Source organism: Drosophila tropicalis, unplaced genomic scaffold (genome assembly GCF_018151085.1).
Source record: "Drosophila tropicalis isolate 14030-0801.00 unplaced genomic scaffold, ASM1815108v1 contig_845, whole genome shotgun sequence".
NCBI classification, from domain to species: Eukaryota; Metazoa; Arthropoda; class Insecta; order Diptera; family Drosophilidae; genus Drosophila; species Drosophila tropicalis.
Window position 1 is genome coordinate 12,703,292 of NW_027173338.1, and position 11,574 is coordinate 12,714,865.

An 11,574-nucleotide genomic window follows, 5' to 3' on the forward strand; every position below is an offset into this window, starting at 1 on the left:
ATCACAACATATGCACATATAAAGCAGTTTTCTTGATCAAAATAATCAAGCAGTTTTTGCTTGAGTAATTAAGTTCAAGTAGTTTTCCTATACAGCTAAATTCCTATAAAAAATCGAATTGTCTATATTGACTGCAATAATTTTTATAGTAAATTATGGCGACAGCCTAAAATTAGGCACAACATATAAACCCGCTAATTTGGCACAATAAATTACACAAATATCCGTTGTCGCAAAGTTATGGATAAATACATTAATGCGAAAGCCTAAAAGTATGCAAAACTAATATAACTACTACACAGTATACTAATTTATCCAAATATTGATTTTATTAAACTTATCGATAACTGGATAATACTGTAAAAAACGATAACAAAAATTAAACTTGCAAATAATCCGAATATCGATTGTACCTGATTTATCGATAAACGGATAAAATTGTAAAAATCGATAACAAAAACGTGCAAATTATCCGCATATCGATAATATTCAATTAATCGATAAACGTGTAATATTGTAATAATCGATAAAAACAAATTTACTTGATTTATCGATAAACGGATAAAATTGTAATAATAAATCGAAAAATATTGGCAAAGTATCCGCATATCGATAATACCTAATTATTCGAAAAACAAATATTATTGTGAACATGGATAAAATAAAAATTTATTTGGCCGCGTTTGAATAAATTTGCATCAGCAAGTTGAATTCGCTACTTTAACATAATTTGGACATTCTATCTGAAATTTGCTGCTTAAAATGGACTTTGTAAATTGCCGTTTTTGGTTACTCGAGAGCTTGTAATTGGTCAATGGTGCGTGCGCTTTCAGAACGGACTAATTTTTTTAACCATGACACATTGAAATTTTATTTCCACCATGGTCACTGATAATAACAGAACTTTGCCCATACAAAAGCTTAACGCAAAGATAAAAATGGCAAAGGTCTTTATGTCGCTTTGCAAAAACAATTAACCAATTTTTTTTGCCTATACCGCATCAGAATGACGCAACCACGTGTTCAACTCAAGCTTATTTTGAGTTGCTCATGAATAAGTGAGCAACAAACAATTGAGCAATATGAGTAAGCAAAATGAGCAAGATGAGTCACTTTGCCTTGTTTTTCAAATTCGCCACACAATAAGGAATTTGCCAGAAACAAATTCGCCTTTTTTTTTTTTTTTTTAAATTTGCCTGAGTAGTTGAAAAATTGAGTGAGCAATTAAATGAATGAGTGAGCAAGTTAGCTCACTTTGCTTTGTTTGTCAAATTCGCCACATTTACAGAAATTCGCCCTTCTATGTTAAATTCGCCTAAGTATTTAAGCAATGTGAGCGAGCAAACAGCATTTGAGTAATATGTGTAAACGCGCAATTGAGTAATCTAAATGAGCAAAATGAGCGAGCTGACTCACTCCGCCTACTTTGTCAAATTCGCCACACCTATAAGAATTCGCCATAAGCAAATTCGCCGTTTTCGTCAATTTCGCCGGTCTTTATATTCCACGTGTCTACTTATAAAGACAACCCCCTGCACATACAAAAATCTAAACGCTGTAAAAAAAAAGGCAAAAAGCTTAATGTTGCCACGGAAAGCAATTGAAAAAAATATTTACGCTTATGCCGCATTACTTTGTTTGATCCATTCATAATTATTACATTTGCATTAAGAAAGCTAAATGTTGACGCCAACAGGCAAGAGCTTTATTTTACTACGCAAAAGTAATTGAAAAAAATTTTTCCGCCTACTACGCATTACCCCTTTCAATCGCTTTATAATTTTTATTTATGTGAATGCGAAAGGGATGTTGATGCCAGAAATAATAAAAACGTAATAACGCAACTACGTGCCTAATTTGACCTTATTTTGAGCTAAGTTGCTCATGAGTCTGTAAGCAACAAGCAACTGAGCAGTGTGAGTCAGCAAATTAAACAAGTCAACTCATTTTGCCTATTTTGCATAATTCGCCACACTTATTGGTAATCGGCAAAAGTCAATTCGCCTCTCTATGTTAAATTCGCCTGAGTAATTGAGCAAGGTGAGCGAGCAACTGAGTAACGAGTAATGTAAGTGAGCAACTGAGTAAGTAAGTGAGCAAGTTAACTCACTTCGCTTTGTTTGTTCAATTCGCCACACTTATAAGAATTCGCCACAATACAAATCGCCCCTATATAACTAATTCGCCTGAGTAATTGAGCAATTAAGTGATCAACTGAGTAATCTGAGCAAGTACATAAGCAATTGAGTAATGTAATTGAGCAAGTGAGCAACTGAGTAATGTGAGCGAGCAAATGAGCAAGTCAACAACTGAGTAACGTGAGCGAGCAAGTGAGTTACTAAGCAATGCGAGTAAGCAAAATGAGCGAGTCGACTCACTTTACTCATATTGTCTAATTCGCCACACTTTTTGGTATTCGCCACAAGCCAATTAGCCCATCTATGTCAAATTCGCCTGAATAATTAAGCAAGGTGAGCAAGCAACTGAGTACCGAGTAATGTAAACGAGCAACTCAGTGAGTAAGTGAGAAAAACGAGCAAGTTGACTCACTTCACTTGTTTAACAAATTTGCCACACTTATAGGAATTCGCCACAAGCAAATTCGCCATCTATGTAAAATTCGCCTGTGACTCCATACCCACGTGGTCACTCATAAAGATAGCTTCTTGCCCATACAAAAATCTAAACGCAAGAAAAAATATAGGAAAAGGGCTATATTTTACTACGCAAAACCAATTGGAAAAATTGTCCCTCCTATCACGCATCACTCCGATTAATCACTTATTTATTATTATTTATGTGATTGCAAGAATACATGTAGTCGCCATCAAAGTTATAACCGTAATGACGCAACCACGTGTACAATTTAACCTCATTTAGAGTTGAGTTACTTAAAAGTAAATGAGAAAGGAGCTTTGTTAGTAAGCAAAACAAGAAAGATGACTCACTTTGCCTATTTTGTAATATTCGCCGCAGTTATATAAATTTGCCACAATTATATGCGCCCATTTATGTCAAACTCGTTCGAGTAACTAAGCAATATAAGCGAGCAAACGAGTATGTGAGTCAACAAACGCGTAACTGAGCAACTGAGTATTAAATTTGAGCAAATGACCACGTGTGCATCTGAGTAATGTTAGCGATCAAATGAGCAAGGGAGCCACTGAGTAATGTGACTGAGCAAGTGAGCCACTGAGCAATGCATAAGAGCAAACGAGTAAGCAATTGAGTAATTTGAGCGAGCAAGTGATCCACTGAGTAATGTAAGTGAGCAAGTGAGCCACTGAGTAATGCGATTAAGCAAACGAGTAAGCAACTGAGTACTGTAACAGAGCAAGTGAGCCACTGAGTAATTTGAGCAAGCAACTAAGTGAGCAATTGAGAAATATATGTGCGCTACTGAGTAACTGAGCAATGTAATTGAGCAAACGAGTAACCAACTGAGTTCGGTAATTGAGCAAATGAGCCACTAACTACCGCAAGTGAGCAAATGAGTACGTGAGCATTTAAGCAATGTGAGTAACTAAACGAGCAATTGAGCAACGTGAGTAAGTAAACGAGCAATCGAGCAATATTAGCGAGTATATAAGCAAGCGCGCCACTGAATAATGTGAGTAAAGAACTGCGCCACTGAGTATTTTAACGCAGCACTGAGTAACTGAGTTACTAAGGGAGCAACTGAGCAAGCGCGTCACTGAGTAATGCTAGCGACAAGAGCAACTGTACTAAGCTTATATGCTGCATCACTGACGCCATGACGCACGTTAGTGGAAGTGGGAGTGGAGCAAACGGAGGAGGTGGTGGTTCAGCGTCTAAACATCCATCCAAGATAGCCGATTTTTTAAGAAAACTGAGTAGATTAAGTAAACCAGGCACGCCAGATGATAATTTTGAGCAGGAGCATGATGATGCCATAGCTGCTTTGGACTCTGTGCTTAGCGAGAACAGCTCAGAGAAAAGCAAAGAGAATCTCTTTAAGCGCAATAAACGGGGGAAAAAGGAAAAGGAAGCGGCATCCAAGAGTATGGGCACATGGCCAAGAACTAATATTTCGCACGACAATCCCACTGGGACGATAGTGCGTGGCGGAGAAAAAAAACGTGCCTTAATGTCGCTATTTACACCAGGGCCCATCAATGTAGACAATAATGATGATGCCGACCCGAGTATGACCGCTCCAAAAGGATTGGGAATGGCAGTAGGTGATAAGCCACAACAGCTACAACAGGAACAGCTTCCTCCACCCTTGCCACCACCACTGTCTAAACCACTGGCGCACATCAGAAATGCTAATGGAAGTGCAATTAAGTCCAATCCCAATCGCAACTCAAATCCAGTTACATCGCTTTTTGCACAACCTCCCAGCAACAGCATAGGCAGTAATAGCGGTAACAGCTTGGTGGGTCAGCATTCGCATCCCCGGCACTCGCTCTACAGCTCACCCGATGAATTGCCCCAAAAGCCCCTTCCATTACAACGTCCTGCTCCTTTTGTTGCTCGGCCAAAGATTCCTTCTCAAGATCGATATGGGTCTCGGCCTCATAACTCGCATCGTTTGTCACTGAATATAACCCCTAGCGGTGATTTTTATCAGCCCAAGACAAGTGGTCAGCAAGCCCAACAACAAGTCGTCACTGGAACAGGTCCGGGACCGGGCATGTTAATGGGAACTGGATCAATCGGTAGCACTGGGCCAGCGGCTGGCGAGTTTCCTGTACGCAAACAGCAAATGTACGATGTTTTTCATCCACCACCACTGCCCAAAACTAATCCCAATGCAGTCTTTGTCCCACTTAATCCTCTTCGTGCAAGAGGCAATCAGCCTGCGGATGTTATTTCGCTCAAATCACAAAACTCAATTGAGTCCATTCTGTCCACCAAGAGTCCGCCACCACCCATAAGCGAATACAATGCGTATCCCAAGCGTCATGTGCCGATGCCACAGGCGCCAAACCAGACCCAGGCAGGAGTCAAGCATGTGCCCAAATATCCAAGTGATAGTGAGAGTATTGGATCTGGAATGCTGGGGATGGGAGGAACTGGAGCGGGCTTATATGCTGCACCTCACTTACATACCCAAGCTCCAGGGAATCGGCATACTCAACTCTTTCCCAGCTTTGTCCCTAATGTGCATGGTTTACGTGGTTTACATGGTAATATGAGACGCTCCAGTCCGCTAACTCTTCCCTCTCCACCTCCTCCACAAACTCTTACCCAAGCGCCTATAGAGGGCGCCATTGGTATACCAACTGATCTAGAAAATTACCATCCCCCGCATCCGCAGCCCTATTTAGACTTTACTGCCCAAAATAGCATGACCAATCATGGGCACTATCCATATGGAATGAATACTCCCGGCGGTGGCGTCATCTACGAGGGTGGAACATTTCCTCGTAAGAAAGACAACCAGAGACTGCGCATACCATCCAATCCGAGTGTGGCCAGCAAAAGTGGAAGCATGGTGAAGAACAGTTCAGGTTCCATAGATCATCATTATGCTGCGCTGACAAATGCTAACTCAGTGTCGGCCTCGTCTTCGGAGCGAGCTCCCATGTCGCTGATGAGTTCAAGTTTTGGTGCCAACATTTTAAGTAGTGGTCACCCAAATGGCGGAGGCGGCAGTGGACGTGGTTCTCCCATGCCGCAGGTACATGTTGAGGTGCTTAGCCATGGCGGCAGTGGCAGTTCCAAGCGGAACTCTAATGTGCCTGCGGATTTTTCTCTGCCCTGGAGACCTTAGAAGAGTCACCATCGATAAGCGCGACAAATCTCTCGGCATCACCATTCAGTGTAATAACAACGGAGGCGGCATATTCGTTTCCACTGTTGCCGACAAAAGCACTGCGATGCGTGCTGGTCTCCAGGTGGGTGATCAACTCTTGGAAGTATGTGGCATTAATATGCGAGCAGCAACGCAGGAGATAGCCGCTAATGTATTGCGTCAGTGTGGGGACTCTTTCACCATGCTCGTCCAATATAATCCGGAGAAATTCCGTCACCGGCAGAGTATGAAAGTACAAGTGGGCATCAGATGGAGCCAGAATCTCCTGTGAATCATTCGGGTTCTCCAACGCCGCGTAATTCACCACGTCCACCGGCGCGTAACATGCTAATACCCATGTCTATTCCCATGTCGTGTATTCAGCCTCTTATGCTTCCACCTACCACAACAACTTCATCATCGTCGACGTCTGGTTCAAGGGCGCCACTCTCACATCAGTCCATAAAAGATCAGAGCTTCACTGATAGCCTCGAAAATCAATCCGACATCAGCAGTAGCCAAGACATGCCGTCCTCTGCGGCCACTACAACAACAACAACAGCATCGGGCACTTCTACAGTTTATGATGAGGATCCCAAGCCAGCATTGCCACCACCGCCATCATCAACTGTAGCGGCAGAAAGTATGTAAAGATCACAGAGCTCTACTTATAATAATAATTACTAATACATATAGGGTTTTTTTTTGTGCTTTTTAACAAACTAACGTCATTATTAGTGGGCATACAAAAACATTTGAAATTTATATAGTCCAATTATAATTTGGTTTGATGAATTAACACCCAAATGTTTTACGATTTATGCCGATTAAATTAATACAAGCTTGATTCACAAATTATACGAAAAATAAGTTTTCTATACGTCGTGCGGAAACTTTTAAACATTTGTCTTATCATATCAAATGTTGCTTATCTTTTTAGCTCTTCGTTATGTCACTTTGCATATGGATAAGTCAAAAAATCTTGGCATTAAGCTATTCGGCGGCAACAAGGTGGGCATTTATGTGCATGATGTCGCAGCTGGATCTCCGTCGGATCATGCCGGCATACGCATAGGTGATCAAATATTGGAATATAATGGCGTTGACCTAAGTGGTGTAACGGCAGAGCAGGCAGCCAATGAAATCTCTAAGCTCACCGACACAGTCACTATGCTTGTGCAAAACAAATTACACAGTAAGTTGGCAACATATAATTTGAAAGGTGTTTGATTGTTTTCACATATGTCTTTTATTTGATTTTTAATATATTTCTTTAGCACTTAAACAAATAAAAGATGAACCAGGTGACTCATTTTATATTCGCGTGGGGTTTGATCGAATTGGTGAACTGAGTGAGGCTGACTTACGTTTTGTAAAAGATGAGGTGCTTTACGTGGATAGTACTGTTTTTGACGGAACTTTTGGTCTTTGGCGGGCCTGGAAATTAGACGCCATAGGCCATCGCACAGTATGCGGCATTATTCCAAGTCAAATGAAGTATATTTAAAATATGATGATCATACCAGCTTGCGGTTAATTAATTTAATAATTTTTTTCTACATGATGTCTAGAGTTGAGGAGGAACTAAAATCGGGTGAAGTGGTGGACTGTGATACGGGAACTGCAAGGCGCGGTAGCACTTCAGCTCGTCGTTCGTTTTTTCGCCGCAAGAAGAACCAGCGCAGCTCATCCCGCGATTCTACAGAAATTGCCAGCTTCAGTAACACGCAACTTAGTTTTTTCCCTGACTTGGGCCTCTTAAACGATGACGGTGGTATTTTAAGCTATCAGCGTGTTGAGCTTTTGGACTGTATGCTTACGAACGACCATATGTCGTATATACTGCCTTCAATTATTAATGTTTTGTATTTGAATCTGCAGCTCCGATCCGAAGACCCGTTTTAATTATTGGTCCGCTGTCTGAATGTCTAATGGATCGTCTGATAATAGACTTTTCGAATCTCTTTAAAAGATGCGAAGTAACTGCCATGGACTGTTCACAGGAGGCAATGGAAGAGGGTCTTAAGGAAAATATATTTGTGGACTACCGTCGTCGGGGCAATAAATTTGAATGCACCACAGTAGAGGCGATAAGCCACGCTTGCAAAAATGTAAGTCCATAACTTATCTAATGTTGTAGAAATATTTATCGACTTACATTTCTGTCTTAAGGATCGTCGCCATTGCATTTTGGATGTATCAATATCAGCAGTTGAACGTCTTCAGCGCTTACAGATTTATCCAATTGTGTTGCTTTTGCGCTTTAAGTCTGCCAAACAGATTCGCGATATTCGAGATTTTGGATCAGACAAAATTTCCGCAAAGGCGGCTAAGGAAATGTACGAGAGAGCCCAGAAGCTGGGTTCCGACTACAAACAGTATATATCGGGTAAGATTAAAAACGATTTTCTCTTTTTAATTATTGAACAGTAAAACGATTGTAAAATTTTTAATGCAGCCGTAATACCAGGAGTAAGCATTAAGCACATGTGCACTCAGATAAAAGACGCTGTGGACAAAGAACAAGATAAGCTGCTCTGGGTGCCAGTTTCAAATGGCTAAAAATGTCGGATTGAATTTTTTTCTTTATAGTTTTGCTTAACTGTTACGGATTTAGCCGTAATTCAACTGTTATATCTATCGGTTTCTCGTATAGTATTTTTTTTACGGATCAGGAAAATGATCAATATTAATCAACCTAGTGGATTCGTTTCGTTTTATAAAGAGTATTCTATCGCCGTATTTTCAATACGTATGTGTCTTATCCACTGTTTATGTGTGTATTCTCCGTCACTTAATTTATAAACCTACATTTTTACCTAATCACACATATTAGGTATATAATTTGTGTATTCTTCATTTTCTATCTGTCGTCTTAAAAATGTTGTAAAGTTTAATATTTTTTGCACGAGTGTTAGTATTAAGGAATACTGAACTATGCCCATTTTTAATATCAATTGCAATTTATTCTGTAATATTTTTATATCTATACAGAAAACTACTGTAAGGCAAACGTTAATTTTGGCTTTAAAAACTGTCTAACTGTGAAGGTTATATATTTAATTTCGTTTCAATAATCAAATATTGATTTCCAATAAAACCATTCTCGGAACAAAGCAAATATTTATTGAGTAAATGGTGAGAAATATAAATATATATATTCAATTTTCTATCACTAGCCTTAAAACTGAAATGAATGATGAATTATGCCTTTTATACTGCAAAAACTTTACATAAATTTAATTTATCATATTTACTTATATATATACAAACACATTTAAATATCGTATTAAATACATTAAAAATCTAAACTTTATACATTTGATTTTTGCAATAAATTGTTTGTAATAAAAATCATACTACTACATTATTATGTTGCTACAAATACAAACAATGTTATGGCCACAAAATATGAAATAATAGATAAATAAATAAAAAATAACTAAATACAGTTAAACGCAGCACACTAAAGCGGCTAACGAATATGTTCAAAAGTATTTCAAGGTACATTCGCTCTGTTTAATTTGTTTTTTTTTTTTCGCATTATATTGAACTATATATACAAAAACATAATGTCTTACTTATCAATATCTATCACTACGGAAATGATGCCCAGAAAAAAGCTATGACATGTTTTTTGTAAAAATATCTAATATTTCTTTCTTTACTCTTCCATATGCGGCACGAATTTCGCAAAGAATTGACAATAATATTTATTCTAGGTAATAATTTACAGTTGTGGAATACAAAGACTAGTGGAGCATATTACCCCTTCAAAGTAATCAAATTCATCACGCGGACGATACCAATCATCGGTGGCATGCTCATATATAGCTCTTTGCACCTGTGCCTCGGCAGTTTCAATGGGATTGGGATGAGGATCAAAACTGCTTTCAGAGCGGGGACTCCGCGAAGTGGCTCGAAATTCCATGGGTATGTTGTAGCATTTGCAAATGCAGCTGGATGGGAAACGAAACCAATCGGAAAAGATCCCTCTACATTCATTATGAGGATCGTAAGCCAACAGGCGATGCAATCGATATTGTTGCTCACAACGGCAGCCATCGCGGCAGAACATTTGCTTAAATTCTTGGGTACACTTTTCCCAATGAACATACTGCTCAAACGGATAAAGATTTAGCAGGGCTAAAACTTCTCCACGAGTATTATTTGCCCAGAATGGTGCCACAACCTCATCCTTAACAGGACAGGCATTTCTAAGTATATTAAAGAAAAAAATTTGATTAGCCAATATTTCTTGATTTTACGGCAAACGTAACTTACACTCCTCGCATATTATTACTTATGGACACTGGTTCCTGTTTCATAGCATCTTGAAAAAGTTGACCCTCCCGCAAAAGCGACGGTTTGGCGGTGGAAGTGATTGGCGCTGGAGTTGACGTGCTCAGTGGACGTCGTTGCCCCAACACTGCAGATGTACTGGTGGATGCTGAGAGAAATGAGGAGAAGCTCATGGGCGTGGTTACTGGTGGCGTGGATCTGGTTATGTTACGCCGGACTACAAAGGGTGTCTTAGAGGTTGTGGCTGTTGAGCTGGAGTTAGACTTTATTAAGGGTTCGCTGGACTGGAGCTTCACATTTTCTGAAGCGGGTGTTGTAGCTGATAGTTTCATGGCTTCCGATTTGACATCCAATGTAAGATTACGTAGGTCTAATTGAAGCGAATCGTTAATGCGAACATTAGTCTCGCTCTTTGCTGAAGCGGTGGTACTGCTACTGTCAGGCTTTTCATAGACGCTATTTGTGTCTGCAATCCGCAACAGCCAAGGATGGTAAGGGACTGGCTGTGGAATTCTGCGCAGAATCGGCTGGCTGTAATGTTGTCAAATTTGACTGCTTCTCCGTGGAGTTACTGTTCGATAAAATTGCAGATGTTGTTGCTGTGCGTTTTGTGGTTGTTTTTGTTGCTGCTGTCACGGAAACTGGCCGAAAATGTGGCTCCATTAACACATCATTTCCTTTGTAGCTTACGTAATCATCTCGCTCCCTATCCCGATCCCTTTCTCGGCCGTGCATTAAATACTTGCCACTACGTCCACGAGCGCCACCATCTTTGCTATACCTCTCAGCTGTATCTTCCATGTCATCCACATTTACTTCATTGTTTTGTATTTCATCTCGTAGAATTGATATATGACGCACATCTCCATACATGCGCTTCATCAGTCCCTGATTCTCGCGAACGAATCGTCGCACTGCATGCCAAGCATACGCTGATCCCGGCAAATTGCAAAATGCTTGCTTTCCTAGATCACATGGAATGGCAGCTAGCATTTGGGCTCGACCTCGGCGAGAGATATTTTTCCATTGGGAGTACATGAATTGGCTGAATCAAATCCAAACCCGAGCTGACATCGGGCAGATCAAAACTAGAAACAACAGAAAACCAAAATCAACGCATCCACCTGAAAATATATAAAGAACAAGCAAAACGATGAACTCAATCGGTTGGTTTAAAATAAGCTGAGTAGCTAGTATACTCCATTAATATAAAGCTTATACCTAAGCTGGTATTAGTTCAATAAGTGTTTACAGCATGTATACATATATATATATCTATATACAGCATATATATATACTGGCATAGCTTTTGTAGATATACATATATGTGCTTCCCGGCAGATGGGTTTTTACATAAACTTGTTGGTTTCTTTTTCTTCAGGTGGCCTCTTTCCGATGGTAAATTACTATTTCACCAGCGTGACGAGTGCACAGCCAAAGCATACATAAAGCGGTCCAGCTATATTAAAGTTTTACTTTCACGCAAGAGCCAACGCCAACTCAAACTTTTA

At 39.8% G+C, this 11,574-nt stretch overlaps 2 protein-coding genes across 2 annotated transcripts; one reads left to right on the plus strand and one right to left on the minus strand.

Annotated features, from left to right (window-relative positions):
• Nucleotides 1-1,082: 1,082 nt before the first annotated feature.
• LOC137580894 (discs large homolog 1-like protein) lies at nucleotides 1,083-8,882 on the plus strand. Its single transcript, XM_068295040.1, is given in 10 exon segments — nucleotides 1,083-1,086; nucleotides 3,684-5,716; nucleotides 5,718-5,993; nucleotides 5,996-6,404; nucleotides 6,702-6,956; nucleotides 7,039-7,258; nucleotides 7,333-7,571; nucleotides 7,643-7,872; nucleotides 7,934-8,150; nucleotides 8,220-8,882. Coding segments are annotated over 10 exon segments (3,987 nt in total). The 3' UTR covers nucleotides 8,324-8,882.
• Nucleotides 8,883-9,491: 609 nt separating this feature from the next.
• LOC137580899 (protein spaetzle 4-like) lies at nucleotides 9,492-11,187 on the minus strand (the record flags this gene model as incomplete). Its single annotated transcript, XM_068295043.1, is given in 5 exon segments — nucleotides 9,492-9,978; nucleotides 10,046-10,534; nucleotides 10,536-11,080; nucleotides 11,083-11,128; nucleotides 11,130-11,187. Coding segments are annotated over 5 exon segments (1,625 nt in total), but the record flags the coding sequence as incomplete, so codon positions are not given.
• Between the last annotated feature and the right edge of the window lie 387 nt (nucleotides 11,188-11,574).